This window comes from Xenopus tropicalis, chromosome 9, assembly GCF_000004195.4.
Source record: "Xenopus tropicalis strain Nigerian chromosome 9, UCB_Xtro_10.0, whole genome shotgun sequence".
In the NCBI taxonomy this organism is placed as follows: Eukaryota; Metazoa; Chordata; class Amphibia; order Anura; family Pipidae; genus Xenopus; species Xenopus tropicalis.
In genome coordinates this window covers 62,673,617-62,696,361 of record NC_030685.2, presented here as the reverse complement: position 1 = coordinate 62,696,361, position 22,745 = coordinate 62,673,617, and the positions used below count along the sequence as shown (strand labels likewise).

Genomic DNA, 22,745 nt, shown 5'->3' with positions numbered 1-22,745 from the left:
AAAGAGGATATTGAGAATATTGTACTCTGCAAGTTGGTATAAAATGCGTGTAGTAATTTTATTTCAGGTCAATAGGGAACACACATGATCCTTAAAGTCATTTACAGTCCGCAGCCCCATTTAAATCAGCCAAGCCAGAGTCCTTTGATATAAGATAGGGGCCATGATTGATGTCCATGTGTAACAGAGCTACCAGCACGGCGGTTATCTGTGCCAGCTTTAGATTAAGTGATCTTTCAACATCCTTTCCCAGCACACACTTCCTTCTTCCTATTTATCATCTGGCTAAGAATTGCTATTCCTCTTTCCTCTAACCACAATAACATCCTTCCCGGCAGTTTTTTTGTTGTGCTACAGTTGTAGTGAACTAAAGAAAAGGTATAGAGGTGGTTTCTATACCGAAGCTAAAACATTTATATGTACATTTTATTAACTGAACTGAAAAACATATGGGCTTCCCAAATTAAGGAGGTATAATGAAATGGGGTGGGGGCATGTATAATGCCCATGCATTTGAGTTTGAAAACCTAGGCTTCCTGTAACAGGGAATGTATAGCACAGCTCTGGCTGCTTTATACATCCGCCTGCAGGGTGGGGAATCTCAGGCATTTTAGAAGTGGCAAAAACGGCTCTGCTGGATGCCAGAGACATAATTTATTATAAGCAGCGACCTCTGTGTGTTAGATCCATGCAAGTGCCATACATGGTGGGATAAAAGGGTGCAGGTTATTGTGCCGAGGGGATAAAAACAGTCCCAAATTGGTACATTCTAAAAAAAAAAAAAATTATGGGCTTATTTACAATTGTAGTGCAAAGTGCACAATATTTGTGCAAATTGACATGCATTTTACCCACATTGCAATATATTTCCCAGATGCAACTTGCACCATGCAGTGATACTGAGGTGGGTGTTCCTGAGTGTGCAAGTTCTGCAACCGTGCCTATGTGCAATTCACCTGGCAGAAACACGGAAAGGGTGCCCTGAGATTACCATCTGCTAAAGGCTTGTGTAAAGAATTTCCTTGGGCCATAGTCCATTAGTCTTTGCACCCAATTCTGCAAAGTAGTAACAACCAGAATTTTGGAGATTGGTTCAATTAGAAATGACTAGCAGTAGACGGAAGCATCACTGTTCTGACTTGTGCAGTTCCCTGCTATTTCAATCCTTAAACAAGCCTTTTGTTTAAATAAACAAATATTTTGCAGTGTTCGTAACCTGCTGTTTTTTTTAGATATTTTATTCCAAATGTAATTTTTGGTGACTAGATCAAATGCAAGGAACTAGATTAGACTGGCGACATATTTTTTTCCCATAACCAGAACCGCTCCACCTGTTCCGTTTTCTGCATATAAAACATTTATAGGCAGCTTTAAAGTCAGAAATAAAATTCTTTGTATCAAACTGCAGAGGATTAGCACAGAACACTTCCCAGCTTTACAGTTCCTTTTGCCAAGCATTGGGTATCAATTTCTTTTCATCTATACACAGAGTAAAACATGAGTGTATAGCTTATTGTGTACACAGAATTGTGCATGTCTGAGTCATGATTTACAATAGGGTTGTCCAGCAAGAGGCCCATGTGATTTATGGTCAAGTGGCTTGCAACTTAGACTTATTTGTGTAAAATGATCATATATGTATGCAAAAAAATTAACTTTCATTGCTCAAAATAATGGCTGTTATAGAAACTGGTTGCACTGCTAGTTTGAAGTTAATTAAGCACAGGGCGCTGTGATTATCACCATAAAAAGGGGGGGGAAAAAGCAGTCATCAATAAGCACAATTGTGTATCCAGCACTGTGTTGCCAGACAGAAAAAGAATCACACCTTGAAATTTTAGGTAATAGTAAAAACAAAATGAGATTAATTTCAGAAGACAAAACACATTACACATACTGGTTTTATACCAGCATATACTGGTTTTATGTTCAGGAGAACAAAACAGGTTATTCTATTGCAGTACAAGTGTGCTTTAAACATATGAAAAAGGTTGGAGTCTACTCATTTTGTAAGAAATGGAAACAAATGTCAGAATAGATTTCAACAAATGTTCCAATGTTGCAAGTAACTGTATATTTCCACCTTACGCATAATCGAAGATTGTTCTTTCTCTGCCACCAAACAGAATAACTCTTTCATTGTTACAAATGTTCATGTCAGCCGGCAGTTATAATGTTCACATATTCGTTAAGTTACACTTACATTTACCCTGTCGTTAAAGCCACATAAGTTTCATAATGTTAGCAAACTGTCGATAACCTTTCTGTGGCTGCTCAGGAAGCGTGAAGAAAAATGTCATTTCATTACTACGTTCTTCTGGCTTTTAGAACAAGTCAGATACAAAGGTTAGTGTTTTCTTTGTTTAGCAAGTAGAGTACATTAGAGGGAAACAATTTTGTTTTTGTTGGCTTAATGCTGAAGATTAATGATATGTTAATTGATTTTATAAGGGTGTATTGCACTAATATTAGTTTCCTGTCTGGAAGTGCTTAAGGTGCTCTATCAAGGCATTTCTTGAGCACCAAAACATAATTAAATACATACCATGTGGCATGTTCACTAGGGCTGGTGCCAGCAGACATTCCACCATTCTGAGCTGGGTAAGAAATGTTGTAAAAAGCAAGAAATCTGGCACTACAAGTAGCACGAGGCACCACTGTGTGACTACTCCAACCTACCTTGTCCTATATGCATGTTTTCCCCCTGTATGTACTTACTCCATTCTGAGTTTTTACACTTACCACAAGGAAGGAGATTGCATTTAGGGAGTGGAATATGGGAGACTGAAAGTAAAATTGAGAGGATACCTAAAGGGGTGGTTTTCCTTCAGGTTAACTTTTAGTATGTTATAGAATGGTCTATTCTTAGCAACCTTTTAATTGGTTTTCATTTTTTATAGTTTTTGTATTATTTGCCTTCCTCTTCTGACTCTTTCCAACTTTCTAATGGGGGTCATTGACACCAGTAACCAAAAACTAATGCTCTGTAAGACTACAGAGCATTATAGCTATTGTTGCTTTTTATTTTTCATCTTTCTGTTTAGGCCCTTTCATATTTATATTCCTTTCTCATTTTCAAACCACTACCAGATTGCTAGGTTAAATTGTACCCTAGCGACCAGATAGTGGCTGAAATGCAAAACTAGAGAGCTGCTGCTCAAAAAAGCTAAATCATTCAAAAACCTCAGATACTAAAAAGGAACTCTCTACATACAAACCGTTTATTTTTAATCGGGGACCGTTGCACATGTAGGGGGAATTAAAAAAAAGAGAGAGAGAAAAGCATAGATAAGAGAATAAAACAATAAAACAAGAGTGTGAAGGCAGAAATTGTGAGAAGAATAGAGAGAACATTATAGAAAGAGAAAGTCTTACAAAGAGTAAAAGAAACAGAGTAAGGCTATTGCCACACAGGGCTAATTCTTGGCTCCGCCCAAGAATCTGTCCCTCCACTTGAAAATCTGAAATTTATGCCTGCCCCCGAAAGCATTGCTTTATCCTGGGTGCAGCCACATACAGCGTATTTTAATCTGAAACTACATACTTGAGCATTTACCAGCTGAAATATGTCCCATGTGCCTATATCCAGGCCGAAGCAATGGCTCCGGGTTCAGGTGCAACTATCAGGTTTTTAAAGTGTCAGGGTGGATTCCCAGTGCAGGCTGGGAAACTGCACAGTGTGGGTCTAGCCTAAGGGTAACAGGATGAGACAAAAGAAGTAGGAGGAAAATATAATTAATAATACTGATAAAATCAAATGAAGTGATGAAAATCATAGAGAGACAGTAAAAGTGAAAAAAATTAAATGTCAAAAGATATGAAAAATCCAAGATAAAGTAAGAAAACAAGCAAATGTTGAAAATTAGAGATAGGAAGTGTGAGACAATGAAAGAAATAGTGAGAGGCAGAAACAGAGGGAGTTGGAAACTAAAGAATGAATACAGTAGAAGGAAAATATAGGAATAGTAGGAAAGAGGAAACATGAGATTGTGAGAAAGAATTAGGATGTGTGTCATTCTAGAAAAAAAGGAAGAAAGAGTGAGTATATATTGACAGATAGGCCATATGAGATCCAAGAGAAGTGTGCAGCACTGTGCAATGCCAATAAACTAACGAGAAAAGATGGAAAAATTGAAAGTGAGGGGTTGAGAGTTTATGCCCTGGATCAGGAAGCGCATGACCTCACTGGAGTATCTGTATCTGTTTTACTATTGTTTCCTTGTACCCAAGCATCCAGCTAAATATAAATGATCTGGATCCCAAGCATTCAGCTAAGCAGCAATTACCTGGATATCATGAAGATACAAGGGAATAAATAGAGGTTTAACGTTTTAAAGGGTTGATTTACCTTTAAGTTAACTTTTATCATGTTATAGAATGTCTTATTCCAAGCAACTTAGCAATTGGTCTTCATTATTTATTTTTTATATTGTATGAATTAGTTGCCTTCTTCTTCTGCCTCTGTATAGCTATTGTTATTTCTATTGCTTATCTTCTTATTTGCCCCCCCCCCACCTATTCACATTCCAGTCTCTCATTTGAAACAACTAATTGGTTGCTAAAGGAAATAAGACCAAATAGCAACCAGATAGCTGCTGAAATGCCAAACTAGAGAACTGCTTAACAAAAGCTTAATAACTGAAAAGCCACAAAAATTAAAAAATGAAGACCAATTGCACATGGTTTCAGAATATCAATGTCTACTTCATACTAAAAGTTAATTTAAAGGTGAACTACCCCTTTAATGAGTACAAAACGTTAAACAGTAATTATAAAGTTTTGCTTTTATTGTCTTTGATTATATTTTGCTGATTTTGTTGTACCAAGGGTACAGTTGGCCTTGAAAATGTGCACTTACTAAATACATTGTAAGATTTGGCAGTTTATAAATATACCTGTTCTTTTTAATGTAAAAACATTTATTAACCTGAAAGTCCACAGAAATCTGCAAATTATTTATTCATTTCATTAATTCGCAGGATCTGTTATCTTTAAAATATTGCTATATTACATTATTCACATTTCTTTAATAGTAAAAAACAACATCTTTGAAATCCTTTTTTTAAATCATCAGACACAGTAAATTGGCACTATAAATTACATGTAGTGTAGAGACAAGATTTGGTAGGCTTCTGTCTGGCTCACATCCTGCTGCTCTATAATGCAGGGTTTCAAAAGGGGTGGCACAAGGTCACTCCTCAGTATCTGCTTATCCAGAGGCTTCAAAGTATTCTAACTACAAAGGTTGAATCTATAACCTTTTATTTAGCAACACATAAACATGCTTCTGCTATGCTCCTGGCCATTAGCAAATAAATGAAGGTGGTATGTTATTACAGGCTAAACTGCAGTCAAAGTTTAATGAATGTGTTGCATACATTTACATTATTTCTTACATTTTTTTAAGAATTGTTCACCTTTAAATTAACATTTCATAGGTTATAGAGAGTACTATTAGAAAAATTTGAAATTGGTCTTCATTTTTTATTTGTTGTTTTTGAATTATTTAACTTCATATTCAACAACTTTCTAATTTTCAATGTAAGTAGTTATATAATTGCTAGTAGAATTAAGTCTAAAGCAACTGGACTTTTTGAGTTTTCTTAATAAGATTTAACACTCATCTAAGTGGCTTCTTCAGTTCTTCAGACTGGTAGGGAATAGAGATGTAGCGAACTGTTCGCCGGCGAACTAATTCGCGCGAACATCGGGTGTTCGCAAGTCCGCAAATTCGCGAACTTTTCGTGATGTTCGCAATTTGGGTTCGCTGGCACCGAAAAAATCACAAAACTTACGATAACGTTACGAATGCTCCGAAAAAGTCACAAAACTTACGATAACGTTACGAATGCTCCGAAAAAGTCGCAAAACTTACGATAACGTTACGAATTGTCCGAAAAAGTCGCAAAACTTACGATATCGTTACGAATGCTCCGAAAAAGTCGCAAAACTTACGATAACGTTACGAATGCTCCGAAAAAGTCGCAAAACTTACGATAACGGTACGACTGCTCCGAAAAAGTCGCAAAACTTACGATAACGTTACGAATGCTCCGAAAAAGTCGCAAAACTTACGATAACGTTACGAATGCTCCGAAAAAGTCGCAAAACTTACGATAACGTTACGAATGCTCCGAAAAAGTCAAAAAACTTACGATAACTTTACGAAAGCGCCGGAAATTACGAAAAAGTCGCAAAATTACCGATCATTTCGAAAAACGGCGTGTGTCAATTTTTCAGAGAAGTTTTTGCCCTTGATCCCCCTCCTGCATGCCACTGTCCAGGTCGTGGCACCCTTTAAACAACTTTAAACTCAGTTTTCTGGCCAGAAATGGCTTTTCTAGGTTTTAAAGTTCGCCTTCCCATTGAAGTCTATGGGGTTCGCAAAGTTCGCGAATATTCACAATTTTCGGCGGAAGTTCGCGAACAGGTTCGCGAACTTTTTTTTTGAGGTTCGCTACATCCCTAGTAGGGAATTCCCCGGCATTTAAACCGTTGAGGGTAGTACAGTCACAGACATACAATCACAATGGTTCCATTAAACTTCAGTTCAGTTAGGTGTTGGCTGAAACTCACAGGTGTGAGAATGTATAATCCATTCACAATGGTACCATGATTCTCATTGAGGCAGATGTCAATCTTTCAATGTACATGCATGGAAATGTAAATTGTTGTGAAAACGCTGAGGTAAGGATGTCAAAGCGCCATTGTAAGTTGCTGACAAGCCTTGTCACAGGCCCCTTCCTTTGTTCAGAGATGGGAGGGATGGCAGTTGATATCATTTGCTTGGACTTTGCTAAAGCTTTTGATACAGTACCTCATAGAAAATGTTAATGATAAAATGTAGGAATATATATATTTATCTCATGTTGAAGGGGGTGTAAGAATCTTCTCCCTGCATAAACTGGCTGTGGTTCTACTCTATACACTAGTTGTAAAGGAAAGAGAAACCAACCCCAATTGCCCAGGTCTAGTAGGGGTAAAAAAAAACCTATACTGACAGGTCAGGTTATGTCAACGCATTGTTAATGACAATATATTATCAGCCCAATACACCAGAAATCTGGTTCTTATGTATCTTCCTGAGAGTATCAGCTCACTGTTGAAAATGAAAATGTTTCTAGCAAGTTTAACATTTAGGTCATTTGTATTCCCTAATACTCAGTTCTATAGCCTGTATGCCGACCTCCTGAAGCTTTACTGGCATTTTTTTTCTTTTGAAGCCACCTATTGTGGTCCTGGTTAGGTCTGATTTTGAAGGGTATAACAGGCGTGGCAACTGAAGAAGATTAAAAAAGAATTGTAGAACATCAATGCTCAACACTAATAAAATATTGGATGTTACTTAAGACTTAAGTGCAGAAGGCGCAGTCCATTGTTTTTCTGCTGATTCCTAATGACTGTAATGGGAAGAAAAAATATAGCTGTTTTATGTCTTTTCTTATTTTTTCTGGGAAAAATATCATATAAGTCATAAGCCTTGGGGGAGCCAATGCTTGACAGTGGCATATAAACACTGTGCGTTTTTTGTACTGTTTAGTGTAATACTAATAGCTTAACATAAGAAAGAATGACTATTTCCCTTGCTGATACCAATGTGGAGGTCTGTCAAATAAGAACAAAACCCTAAATACTGCTAAAGAGAGAATGATTTTCATATTAAAATAAACTATGAAAGAAGCTTACAGCTGAATGTATGTGTCTGACTGATGTAGATTGCTCAAATGTTTTTGTTTTGAACGTATTTCCTGCTGTGGTTTGTGTTACGCATTAGAGGGGCTTTAAAGGGAAATATGCCACTTTGTGAAGTTTCACTCAAGCAGCTTAACTGCCTGTTGCAGTAGGAAATGTTACAGCATAAAACTACTTCTTTACATCTATTAGCACTAAGGGTTACAGTGGTCATGCTTGTCTTTACTAACCAAGTAACCCGAGTACTTCTAGCCCCCAAATCTGATTCTCTACTTTCTCTGGCAGTACTCCTTTATGATCCTCACTTACATCTGTGTTTTATATGTGAGTCCAAGTGATTTGTAAGTAGGCCTTCCGTAATTCCGAGTTTTCTGAAAATTACAGATAAGATATTGCATACCTCTACTTGCAGACAGAATTTAAATCCAGTGGCTTGCATTGAAATCAGGGTGCATGTTTTTACACAAACAACAAAATGTCTCATATTTTTATTTGTTCCGTGAACGACATTTACAAAAAAAAAGTCCACACGGGGAAAAGTCCAGAAACTGCAACTTTTTTGAATTGTCGCCTGAAAACTCTGAGTCAAAAGAACAGTCTTTCAGGAAAGGGAAGGGACATGTGCCATTGACTTCTATATGATCTAGGCAAGTTTTAGCTGGCAAATTGCTGCATCCGGATTTTTAACCATTTGGACATTTAGTAAATCTAGAAAGAGTCACAACTTTTTTTTCTGTGACTTTTTTGGGGGAACTGGGGGAAAAAATCAGATGGTTAGTAAATTGCCCCCTAAGTGACAAGATAAAATACTTCTAATTTTCGCTTACTGCCTTCTGCTATTGCAGAGACCATAGGCCACTCTATTGCATAGATCGATGTCTACATTTGGTGTTCAAGAGGGTGGCACGTAGGCTTTTCCCCTCCAACCCCATATCCACCTCCTAGCTTCTATTCAGATGAGCAAGTTATGGAGCAGCAGAGAACGCAAGTCGCAAAAGGACCAGGCTGGTCTGTGCCTCCTGATGCTGCAGTTTGCTCCTCATGCTGAATCTCCTGCTTATCTGGCATGAGGTGCACAGTGCAGCCATTCCTCTGGGCAGAAGTGTGGCCTGAATGACCACTAAATTGCTTTTGTGCCCTTACTGCTCTTGTGCTTCTGCCTTAGGGACTTGTAAATGTCTCCTTTTGAAGTTTGAGTATAGTGTTAAACAATACACTGCATGGTAATATCAATATGGCTTATTTTAGGAGGCAGCGCATAGTGAAACCTGCTCCTATTGGATGCAAACTGCCATGTACATGCTTGTGGTAATTCCAGGGTTCCCTAGTCCATGTGCATGAGCTGAACTGTTGTGTTTCTAATGGTTCTACTTTGAACTTTCAGCAAATATGTCCTAGTTTTGTTAGTAAAAAACTCATTGGCAACCAACGCCTCAAACCAAACCCCAAGCCACAAACCACCTCTGCGCATTTCACCATGGAAGCCAGTAACACAGTGCATAGTAACCATAGATGTCAAATATATGTTTTCTCCTACCACTTAAATACTTTTTACTTTCACAAGTAAGCAGAGAATATACAAGTAAATCTGTAGTCTTTTATATAAAGGGCAAATTGCCCATTTGTTTTTTTTTTCTCAAGTTTATGCAAGATTTTTTGTCTAACAATTGGCTGCACTATAGATAGTTGCTGAAACTTACAATAATATTCTAAAATATCATGACATTTTCTGGGGAGAACACTGAAAATACCCCATGTGTTTAGATATATAAAGGGTTATGTAATTAAAGAAACAGTAACACCAAAAAATGAAAGTGCTTTAAAGTAAATCATACCTCCCAACATTTGAAAAATGTAAAGAGAGAGAAAAAGAAATTCCGTGTTTAGCCCATACCCATTTTTTCGACCACACCCCTAAATACCATTTTTACAAAATTTGGCAGATTATTTCAGGTTTGAACACATTTTGGGGGGTTTTGGGGTCTTGTTTTATGTGTTTACAGTTTTGCTTGTGAAGATGAAATTCCCCTTTAAGCTGCAAGTCTCAGTTCCCCCAAGAGACCTGTTTAGCTTATTAGTTTCAATTGTATCTCAGTGCAGGTGTTGACTGTTAAGTGTTCTGGGCTTTCTGCCAAAAGCTACTCTTCTAATTAAGTTTGAGAAACATTGTATCTTTTTTAGCATTCAGTGCAGGAGATCAAAGATAAATGAGGGACTTTTCAGTACGAATCCTGGACTACGGACTGAGCTGTTAAAATCGGGACTGTCCCATGAAAATCAGGACAGTTGGGAGGTATGATATATGTTGAAAAAGAGTACTGCACGCTCACGGACTTGTTGCAAAGAAATAAAGTTTATTGAAAAAACGACAACATTTTGAGTACAAACAATACTCTTCTTTAGGGACAAACCAACAGACTGAATACCAACACACAATTTAAGTACCCTCTCACAAAAATGGTGCCACAAAGTGATCCTGCTAACCATAGCAACCACTGTAAACAAACAGCATGGAGAAAAGGAGCAAAAAGAGGTAACTATAACTCACACCATTTGCAGTAAGCACAATGTTTATTCAAAATGGAAAGGCAGCAAACGTTGTACTGTAGCAGACGCAGGTGCAGGGTAAGACGTAGCAGTCTATTAACAAAGAAGAATAGGATGAATAGTACTATATACTGTAATAACACCTAGAGCACCTACATGTTGGCCAATTCACACACCCCAATATGTAGCTCCATTAGAAAAATGACCACAAGCGCACAACCAATGAAAAATATACACAAAAAAATCAAAAATAAAGAATAAAAATAAAAATTATATAGTACTCCTTATGAGCCTGAAGGTAGCCTGACTTAGAGCAGCAAAGGCAATCTGGAATTAGTGCCAGTTAAGGGAATAGGGGATAATGCCAGTTAAGGCAATTGTGACTTAATGCCAGTTGAGGCAATAAGGGAAATAAAGCATTAAACAGGACATAGACAGTGAAAAAAAGAATGTGAGCATATGAGGAATAAAGTACAAACTCAAGGAGAAATGCATGAAGGGGATAGAAATACAACCTGACTGTATGTTAACTGCTAGGAGGAATGCAAGGTGGCAGTACATAAATTGTTGGGAGACATCTAGAAACTGAAGATCACTGCAAGGTTACACAGGAACATACATAATAAGGGTAATATAAACTCACAGAGTAGAAAGTCACAATCTATCCAAAAAATAATTAGAAAATAAACCAACAATGAGTAGGTAAATGGGCATATCAAACTATGAGTACATACATAGGCCTATCAAAGGCACATCATACCAAATATATGATATAGTTGAAGATGCATGTAATAATATGAGTATGAAAATATTTACAAGCTGTACACAAAAGGGAATATGGTTATTTGCTGAAAGTTGCTGGTTAGAGTATATATATAGTATATAGTTTATAAACTATAGTAACATTTCAAAGGCAGACACACCAGTTGCACCAGTGCAGGGCAACAGTGCATTATATTGTAATTACTTTACATTTATACAATTTTTTTTGGTTCCTTTAAAGGCACTAAGTTTGCCCAGAATATCTTATTGGTTGCTATAGGTTACTGCTCCTGGGCAAATGTAGTGCTTTTTATTACATATGGGGGATAGACACATCTATTAAAGGGGAAAGGTGAAAATGGCAAAAAAAATCCAAAACAATGTAAATTATCATTATTTTGTTCACAATGAAGCTTTCCTCAGCTAGGGTTGCTAAATGGCTGGTATTTTACTAGAAACTAAATTTATGCTCAATGCCAAGAATATAGGCAAGTGGTAGTTCTTCTCAGAAACCCTAACAGATAACACTCTGTGGTGCAACTTTTTGCAGCTACGTCAGAGGGTGCAAAGATTTCTGCCACAAAGAGGAAACAGACACCATAGGCCTGGGGCAAAATTTGTGCCTGCAGACAAAGCACCACGTGCAACATAAGCTATAGTGAATTCTGTAATAAAATAAGAGTAATGATGTTTCTTTGGAATGCCATTGTGGATCAGCAGGCAGCAACTACAATAAATATTTACAGAAAAAGGGCAATTGGATACAGTCGGACACAGTGGAAGGTTGTATGTGATTCAAAGCAGATTATATTTAGTGCTCATTGCCAGCAAGAGAAAGTTTCCAGCCAACTATTTAACATAATCAAAATACAAACACAGGGTAAATAAAGTGTCAGTTTGGAGTGCTGCCTCTGATATCTGATGAAAGGGATGGAAGTGACAGTGTCTTCTGCATCCGTCTCAATTACAGATCCTTAGTCAGATAAAACTTAAAAGAGTCTGTAAACAAATGGTGCTCCTAGCTGGGGCAGAGAGAGATTGCTGTTTGAACCATTCTTGTAGACAGTCTCACACCGAGAACTAAGGAAGGATAAGAAGAGCTGAAGGAAGCTGCGCAATGGATTCAAATGCAGTCTATAAATATAACCTTTTAGTAGTGACATGCTATTTATTTATTTTTTAGGCAGCTATTTTAATCTTTATTTCTGGTGGTTTTCTGTCAATTAATGATGCTTTAATATATTTTTTTCTAGGCATTGCAGGATTTGCTAAGCTTCAAAGGGTGCTTCCTTATCTAGCAAGGATAGTGACATTCTGGTATCTGTGATCTGCACATAATGCAGCTTAGAAGCTCTCTACCTAGAGATGACCCCATGGATCAAGTCTGTTGTTGTTGAGCCCCTGGTACGCCTTTTGGCACTTTGAGAACCACTGAGAAGGCTTGTTATCACCCTTACGGACTTGCATGTTAGGGCTCTGGTACACGGGGAGATTAGTCGCCCGCGGCAAAACTCCCTGCTCGCGGGCGACTAATCTCCCCGAGTTGCCTTCCCTCTGCCATCCCACCGGCGAACATGTAAGTCGCCGGCGGGATGGCAGACGCGGCGGGGCGATTTCATGAAATCGCCGAAAAAGCCTCGCGAGTCTTTTTCGGCGATTTGCGCGAAATCGCGCCGCCGCGTCTGCCATCCCGCCGGCGACTTACATGTTCGCCGGTGGGATGGCAGAGGGAAGGCAACTCGGGGAGATTAGTCGCCCGCGAGCAGGGAGTTTTGCCGCGGGCGACTAATCTCCCCGTGTACCAGAGCCCTTAAAGTTTGAACACATTTCTGGGTTTTTGGGTCTTGTTTTATTGTTACAGTTTTGCAAAAAAAAAGGTGAAATTGTCTCAGTTCCCCCAAGAGACCTGTTTATCTTATTATTTACAATTGTATCTAAGTGCAGGTATTGAGTATTCTGGACTCTCTGCCAAAAGCCTACTTTTCTTATTAAGTTTAAGAAATTTTGTATCTTTTTTAGCGTTCAGTGCAGGAGATCAAAGGGAAATTAGGGACTTTTTAATAAGAATCTGGGACTGTTGGGAGGTATGACTACTCTAAAAACCCCGGGCTGTTATTAGTCAACTGTTGGGCAGCAGATGAAAGATATGTGGTCAGTGTTATTGCATTGCATGTCAGTAAAGTGCTTTCTTTATGTCACTTGCAACTTCACATCAACAGAAAAAGGGAATCACTAACCAGATGTCAACATATTTTCCACAGACAGAGTATATGCAACTGCTTACAGAGAAAGAGGTTGCTGCTCATTAGAGAAACAGGAGCCAATTAACTTGCATGTATGTCTTCAGGCTTAAGTGCCACCCCAGGCTGCCCTCATAAATACATTGCTGCTGAATAGCACAAAGTGCAGTTGCAAACTGGCAAAAAACATGGTGGTTTGCACCTGAGTGTTACCCTTTTCACCCTGGCCTGCACTTTGTAAATGAGGCCCATAATCTTGAGGGCAGAATATTAAAATCACAGTGCAGAAATGACTTGCTTGTTTCTTTGTTGGCAAAGGAAATGGTTGGAAACCACAGAGCTGGTTGTCGGTTATCTGGGTATTTGATGATTCATGAGCAGAATGGAATTACTGTGAAAGCTGAATGTGACTGATAATGTCTCCCCCAGTTGCCCCCTGCACCTTCTTCCACCCCATGTGGCTTTCTGTTTCATAAGTGTGGCTATAAGATAAACAGATATAGAGCACAGCACATGTAAACCCTAACCACTGAATGAGTGCCAGTGCGGGGGGTATTTCCCTCATTAGCTAAAATACTAATAGCAAATAGTACATATGACACTTATAAAGCCTGCTTTGTGATATATTTTGCACCCAATTAAATGTGTGAGGCTACTTAGGTACTTATAATATACAAATATACAAAAAATATACAAATCTTTTATTGCTTTGTGAATGCTTTAATTTTTCAAAATGGCACATTGCATCAATGGATCTATACATACTGGTTGTATTTTCTAACCTGCCTGATAAATAGGTGGCCAATTTTGTTATTGTTTTTATAAAACATCCGTGGGGCTGTACAAAAGAAGGGTGTATAGAACAGGGTCTTTTATAAACACTGGGCAAATTTGCACCAGTAACCCATAGCAAACAATCAATTATTAGATTTATTCAGCCAGCTGCAGGCCGAACAATAGATGCAAACATCTGGTTACTGCCCAGGTGCTAATTTGCCCAGTGTTTATAAATAATGAAAAAAATGACCACAGAATACATAGGAAGACTGGCCAACACAAAAAGGGGGGGAGGAATGACCAATTCAACTGAAAACTGAAAGTTCAGAGTAACATAAACCTTGTTTGTATGGTATCTATCTGACCCTCTAAACGCCTTGCACCTTTAAATGCTTTCTTTTATTTGACATCTAGGTAACATTCTGGTGGGAGAGTTCATTGCAAAACTGCAAAATTCTATCTCCAGTATGCTTCCATTTCCATATACCTTTGTATTGTAACTGAATCATTCTGCCTCAGTTAAGAGCCAGTCCCATTCCATGATGGCTGCATTGCCAAGATATGTGTTTAAATATTATGCTCTCTGCTTTCTCATGATGTCTTCCTACATGAAATCTAAAACACCTGCTGCAAAAGAAAAGAAAAAAAATGACTTTCCTTTGTATTCTTGCCTACGCCTGCTGTTAGAAATGGTTAACTGGCAGGAAGAACCGGCTAAATAATAAATCATTTCTGGCATGCTTTCAGAAACCCCAATATTTTTTGCCACTGCATCCAAGATAATGCATTATAGAGTTTTAATAAAACATAGGAATTTTATCCAACCATGTTATTTGTGGTGATCCCTAAACTCAAGTCTCTTTCTTATGTTAAGCCAGATATAATTTGTGGTTTTTTTCAAGTTGCTTACCCAAGACTTTCTTATGAACAATAATAAAGCATGTGGCTTAGATTTATAATAAACAGAGCTTCTAACGAAGATTATATTCTCGCACACATGCAGATTTCAAGTTTTAGCAGTACTGGTTATCTGATGTAAAGTGAGATGGACCAGATATATATAGCTGGTGGGACAACCTTATTTGCACTTCTTTGGGAGGGCATAGACCATGCACACAGACCAATTAATAGAAAGTAGGCTGGAATGATCATGTTGCATTTAACAGTTGACCTATAGCTTACCGTGTGTTTTATCATTCTGTTCTTGTATAAGTTTAGATTGCTAACACTATAATCAAATAAACTTAACCCACTGATAAAAACAGTTCTAAAAATCCCAAAATAGGAATGAATAGAACGTGGGTAAATTTTTACGTATCAAGCTCTAAACTCACATTTTTATAAATCTACCCCTTATTGTAGGCTTAAAATAACATATTTTGTGGCCTATCCACATTAATTGCTCTTGAGTCTTCCAAAATTTATCATTATTTGTTTAATAAACACTTGTGGTGAGCGGTTTATTGCTCATGTACACAACCAAGGAAACACCAAGAATAATGCTAGGACTTCAATTCAAACCCATTGTCCTAATTAGCTTAATAAGTTCAAGGAATGGTTTACCTGTTTCTTAGCACCCCTAAGGGCTCTGGTACACGGGGAGATTAGTCGCCCGCGGCAAAACTCCCTGCTCGCGGGCGACTAATCTCCCCGAGTTGCCTTCCCTCTGCCATCCCACCGGCGAACATGTAAGTCGCCGGCGGGATGGCAGACGCGGCGGCGCGATTTCGGGAAATCGCCGAAAAAGACTCGCGGGGCAGGGACCGCCTTCCTACTGTGTCTCATACCACATGGCACTTATATATATATATTTATTGTATTTATTTATTATATCACTTGTCCTCCCTGTGTAATTTTGTACCCTTGTGGCGCTTTATAAATAAAGTTATACATACATACATACATTTCAAATTGTTTCCTGGAAAAGGTATCAAATCATTCAGAAGCAGATAATGCTGACACATGACTTCTATTACTAAGGGTAAATGTTCAGCAGCATAATGAATCCCCTGCTGCACGCCTGGGGTCAAGAGGTGGTTTCCTAAATATCTGCCCTGGCCTTTCTCCTTGTCTACTATGTTTTATACATCTGGTATTGTAAATAGCGAGAAATGCAATTCATAGGAATTGAATTATTCTCTGAAAGTGAGTTCTTGGAAAAAGATGCAAATTAAGGAATTTGGTTTTTCTGAAATGTGTTTATAATATCAGTGTCATAACAGTTAACTTAGTCTGGAACAATTTAGAGCTTTTCTGTCATTTTCGAGTTGTAATATTTGCAGAAAAAAAATTGGTAAAACACTTCTGTTCAGTCTTGCCCCAAACTAATTAATAGTTTAATAAATAAGTCAAGGTGGATGTTTTAAACATATGCATAAAGGTTTCAAAACAAATCAGCAGAGAGTAGGGCCAACCTGAAGGCCAGTTAGAGCGATATATGGGGTAGATGCTTGTTTGTTGCCCTGTATATTCCTGTAAACCCAAGCTGAAGTTTGAGGTGAGAATTACTTGCTCCCCTAAATATAGGGGCATTACCAGTCTGTAGGTATTCCTGTATCTCTTAAGTTTGTAAAGATTTTCCTAAGGGGTTCATGACCGTATGCTAGTCCACAAAGGGGACTTAAACACAAATGTCGCTCAAAAAAAATAAAAAAAACACATTTGGAAAATGCTTAGTACAAAGTTTTATGGGTTAGTTACGATTTTTAGCCGGCGTTTAGTGCAGGAAAAGATTCTTCAACAGGTTTCTAACCACAGCCTTGAAATATATTCAATATGCTACGGCTTCCTGTTTTCTTCAGGTTTTTCTGTGTATGCAGGATATAAGGCCTGTGTGGATCGTACCAAATCATACCTTATTTAGGCGAATTTGCAGTGGTACATGCAGTCGAGGGTTTAATACACGCGGAAATAAGCCAATAGCTTCCTATACTGACTCTTATTTTGAAGAAGTAGCAGTCATCTTTACTAGAACTGTATATGGTCTATTTAGACAATATATGGTTTACATTAGAAAAAAGGCTAATGATCATTTGTACAAATTATTTAAATGAAAGACTTATAAATGGCTTCTCAGGAATGTTGGTAAATACCACTATAAGTCTAAGAAGGACACAAATTCCATCAATCTTTGATGTCAGTTATAGGAATCATCAACCATCTGTCAAACATGCGACAGAGCCTCATTTACCCCAGTCAATTTGTTGCAGCTGCAAGTTGGTTTCACTGTTATCCACTGCTAGTGTGGGCTACTGCAACATTAAAAATGAAGCCTATTTGTAGATGCATTCGCTTTTGAGTGGATTATAGACAAAATAAGACCACGTTTCAGTTTAAGACATTACAAGCAATGTATGTGTATCTTTTTAAGATTTATTAAAAGCTGCTGTATGGTGGAATCAGCTAGTGGTAGTGTGTAATGCACACATTTTAAAAAAGGGGGGCATATTTACATCTGCATGCCATATTCACTGTCCTTTCTTTTTCTTGTTTGTGATTCTTTTGTGGCAAATATAACATGGCATTCACAGGGGTGCTGCTGCCCTGAGCTTGACACAGGTGGCAGCACATGGCAAGTTACCAGGGGAGGCAAAAATCCGCTCCTGGTAACTTAAAGAGCCAAAATTCTGCACTAGCGATATGGTAACAACTTGGACCCCTGAGGTGGCGCTCAAGCCTCAAACATAATACAGGTATGGGACCTGTTATCCAGAATGCTCGAGAGCTGGACTTTTTCAGATTGGGCATCTTTATATAATCTGGATCTCCATAGTTTAATAAAAATGATTTCATAATTAAATAGACCCAACAGGATTGTTTTGCCTCCAATAAGGATCAAGTACAAGGTACTATTTTATTACTACAGAGGAAAAAGGTCATATGTTTTAATATTTTGACTAATTTGATTAAAATTTAGTCTATGGGAGATGAACTTCCTGAAATCTGGAGCTTTGGGGATAACAGATTTCTGAATAAAAATCAAATACCTGTATATCACAATGTTTACAAACAGTTAAAAAGATAATACTGTCAACACATTGGAGCTCTGTTATATACTCCAATATTTATATAGTTATGTATTACTTTTTCCCCCTAGGAAATTTAAATGGAGCTAAATGTGGTAAGACCTGTAAGGAAGAGCAAGACAATCAGTGGCTGGGTGTGAGTTTATCCAGACAGTCAACAAAAGATGGACAGATATTGGTGAGTAACACTGGTATCCATGTAGTAAATGAAATAAGCTTATTGTATTCTCTAAGGTTTATTTTTCCATTTTGATTAAAAAAAAAAAAAAGTTCACTTCTAATCCCAGCTTTTGTGGCATACCTATGTGAATGAGGAGGTGGTCCAAAAGCGATGTTCAGGGCCATTGTAATAAATGGGGAAAAGAAGCATTTGCATAGGGACCACCATGACTGGGGCCCATCATCAACCATCTGTTTCTTTTTTTTATTTATTTCTTATGTCTTTTCATTGTTTTTACTTTATTTTTACCCATGCTATATTCCCCTGGTGCACATACCCAGAGCCTGCAGGAAAGGCAGAATGGACACTTACTGCTAGACAATGCATACACAAGGCACAGAATGGACACATCCAATGAAATACTATTTCTCTTAATCTTTTTTTTTTGTTACTTTCTCTTTATTGGGATTTTTGCTACTTTGTTAAATACGGAATCAGCATTCAGCAATGGACGTTTCATATTCGATATGAGTTAACATTTTTCCTCTCTCCCCTGCTGACCTAAGGGGCCCATATACAGAGGGAAAAGGTTGTGGAACATATTTTTAGGGGAAGTGAAATTACGGCTACAAAAAGAAATAGAATAACAACTGAAATACAGAAAATGTAAAAGCTTTTTGTTAACGTTGGTGATGTTTGTAGTTTGAAGTTTTTTTAATCTTTATTTGGGATCTTTTCTTCTCTTGACCTCAAACATATACTTACATCATGACTGGGGCTCCATTAACTTCCATAACAGAAGTGCTAAAAGAGTACTGTTTCTGAAAAGGATTTTGAATGTTCCCTTTATTCAGGTTATGGATTTTCTAGCCTTTAAACAAGTACATGTTTCTAAAGTTGGGTTAGGGTGGTTTGCATTAAAGGCTGCAGTGCCAATATCAGCACTCGTAGTCTCTCAGCTTAATTGAGGGGAAGTTACAATATGAATTGTGTAGTAGAGGTCATAGTCCCCTTTTTTATTTCAGTACAGTTTCTAGAGACATATTTATCATTTCACTAGCAAAAGCCTCTTGAAGTGTGCTGGTGGAGTGACTGACAGATTCACTCCTCTCTGCTCTGAATCTTTAGGAAAATTATTCACCAATTCTGAAGTGACAGGTATTTCCAATTTCAGGGGGGGGGGATCTACATGATGCACAGGTCTAGCTCAGTAGTCATAGAGGAGCTTAGCCTTTGAAACTAAAAGGAACAAAGTATATTGCCTTATAATATGCCTGCCTAGTGGATTCTAAATGGTATAGCCTCCCAAAGTATAAGTCATATAAACAGCACTTTGGTTAAACCATTAATAAAGAGGGTGTAAGGAATGGGAAAGGATTCTGTGAGGGAGTAGGTAGAGGGCACTAGAGGGGAAATGGGAAAGTGAGTCCTTAAGGCAGGGGCTGTTACAGGACAGGCGGAGCGGGCAAAGACTGACAGGACGGAGTGGGCAGAGGTTGACAGTAGTACAGGAAGGGATGGAGCGGGTGAAGACTGACAGTAGTACAGGATGGGATGGAGCGGGTGAAGACTGACAGTAGTATAGGACAAGACGGAGTGGGTGTGCGAGTAGGATCTGATTTATAACCAGTAACAGACTGGTAATGGGTTACAGTAATGCTCCGTAGGCCATACACTATTTATAGTTCCTATACTTCTAATGATTCCATAGACTTTATGAATAACATAATCATGAAATGATGTCATGGCAAATATTTGGCCAATGATGTGGACACAGTATGATAGCACTGCCTTAATTCCTTTACACCTCACCGGTGTGGAATACACGCTTTGGGTTTGTTATAGGTGTGTCTAAATTAGATAATTTTTTTCACCCCAAATGTCAGTTTTAAAAAGGCATAAAAATGAGAAAAAATAGTTGTCACAGCCTATGCAGGACTTTGAGTTACAATTAAAGCACAGTGTCTATTTGGTGCCTTGAAACATAGAACACATTCCATCTGGACACTGTGTAATGATCCGGACTCAATGTTATGATAAAGTAATTATGGTTGGCTATGGTCTGGTATGGAACAAGACAGTTTGTTTTTCTTTTAATTTACATATTATCTAAAAATGCAGAGAAAGTACTAGAAATCAAAAGTCCTTTATTCCCCCGTGTGTATGGAGGGTGCACTTTAGCCCCTAGTGAGAGTATGGTTTTTATCTGCAAAAGCTCAGTTCCTATTTGTATAACTTTTAACTGAGTGTCCAGTGTTTATGGCCAGAAATGAACATCCTTTACATTCAGTTTACTTTTCCCTTCAAGATGTGCTACTAAGATATTATTTTACTTACATAGTCTGGAGAACGAATGGATTAAAGGCTTGGAGGGCTTCAGTGATGAACAAAGACTTTCCAAATTAAGTTTATTTTCATTAGAGCAAAAGAAATTGTTGTGTAAATGTGGTTAATCTGTACAAATACCCCTAACCTCTGTACAGAGAACTGTTTATTCTCAGGACTATCCAGGGGGCTTAAAGCCACCCATAATAGTTATACTCTTAAAGGAACAGTAACATAAAAAAATTAAAGTGTTTTAAAGTAATTAAAATATAACGTGCTGTTGCTCTGCAAAAAACTGGTGTTTTTGCTACAGAAAAGCTACTATATAAATAAGCTGCTGTGTAGCAAGGGGTCAGCCATTCAAGCTGGAAAAAAGGAGAAAAGGCACAGGTTACATAGCAGATAACTAGTAGATAAGCCCCATATAATGGGGGTTTATCTGTTATCTGCTATGTGCCTGTGCCTTTTCTCCTTTGAATGGCTGCCCCCATGGCTTCACAGCAGCTTACTTATATAAACTATAGTAGTGTTTCTGAGGCAAACACACCAGTTGTACCAGTGCAGGGCAACAGTACATTATATTGTTATTACTTTTATACACTTTCATTCTTTGGTGTTACTGTTCCTTTAAAGACGCTTTATTTCCAATGGCACAAACAAATAGCAATTTGCTACTTCATTTAGCTTCATTTTTAAAGTAACTTTCTAAATTATTTTAAATTATTTTGTGGCCGTCACTGCTACAGTTATGTTGGCTGATTTCATGTTTAGTCTTTAAAACTAGTATGCTGGTTCCTAATTTTACCATTGTGGTTACCCATAGGGATCAATCAGATCTCACTCATTTTCTTTTAGTCCCTAAACCTGGCCATAAACTATGAGATCTACTGGTCACCAAACAAGAGGATCTCTGACTGATTTGGCCACCGATACACTAGGCTGAATTGGGCTGGTACTGCATTGATTGAGCAGGCTACCAAGGACTGCCGACCCAGGGACCCCACACCCCGCCAAGGGGCCCCTGGGTCGGCAGTCCCGGTGGGCCCTGCACCCCCCAGTCTGACCCTGGTTATTATATATATATATATAACCAGGGTTATATATGCAGGGCCGGAACTAGGGGTAGGCAGAAGAGGCAGCTGCCTAGAGCGCAACGATTGAGGGACGCCAGGCAGGAGCCTCTCCTGCCTACCCCTAGTGCTACTTTGTCATTGCCTCCGCCGCTTGTCATTAGCGGCGGAGGCAATAACCGATCTAATCGCACCGCCCCCTCTGCACCTCCTCCTATGCTTTGGCGCGCATTCACCGTTCGGGGGGGCGGGGAGGTGGGCGGAGTTGGCCGACTATATATTATACATACCCCACGCCTCCTACCTAAAGTTTCTGCCAATTGTGCCTATATGAATCCCTTATGAGGACAGATCTGGTGGAGAATGTGCTGTTTTCATTGTTTTTTATTTTAAAAGCCAAACCTTATTCATCACATCATTATATATAACAACATGCTTCTTTGTTTGACTATAGGCATGTGGTCACAGGTGGAAGAATATACATTTCATGTTAAGTGACCACAAGCTTCCTTATGGTGTATGTTATGGGATTCCTGCCAATTTCAGAACTGAGCTGAGCAAGAGGATTTGCCCGTGTTACAAAGGTATAGAAAGATGTTATCAATGAACTGTCACATTTTAAAGTTGTTATATACAGACAAAGTTGTTGACTGAGATAAGAAATCTTAAAAAAGGCAGCAGTGCCTGGCCGTGATGTGGTAGCGCCCAAGGCAGTGCCCCATTCTTTCAGCATGAGACCCCGCCCCCCACGATGATAAGCAGTGGGAGTGGCCAGACAAAAATACCCCCTCCACCTCGCTAATCAACTTCGTGTGGGTGCTCTTTTCTCTTATCCTCTGCAGGCCATTCAAGCACAGTCCTTTCCTTCAAGTCCCGGACCAAACTAGGGGTAGATAGAAAAGGTACATAACTAGCAACTCCCCCCCTTCTGCCTACCTCTTATTCCAACCCTGGTAGCAAACCTATTCTGTCTAAATTTAAATACATACATGGGGTCATTTACAAAGACAACAATCTTGCTTCATCTTTTTAATTCAGAGAGCTGTGCTGGTGGTGCCTGGCAGCTGCCGCAGGACAGACGCTAAGTACAGAGCTTCTTTGCATCCTGCATCCAACCTTTATGATGTGCAAGTTAGGAGACAAGAAT

The 22,745-nt window shown here is 38.5% G+C and overlaps 1 protein-coding gene across 1 annotated transcript in view; it reads left to right on the top strand.

Annotated features, from left to right (window-relative positions):
* itga4 (integrin subunit alpha 4) overlaps window positions 1–22,745 on the top strand; it is a 66,104-nt gene that overhangs the window by 5,652 nt on the left and 37,707 nt on the right. Inside the window, exons 3-4 of the mRNA XM_002932016.5 lie at window positions 18,115–18,221; window positions 22,053–22,182. Coding sequence (XP_002932062.3) covers window positions 18,115–18,221; window positions 22,053–22,182 — 237 coding nt within the window. The remainder of the gene's footprint in view (window positions 1–18,114; window positions 18,222–22,052; window positions 22,183–22,745) is intronic.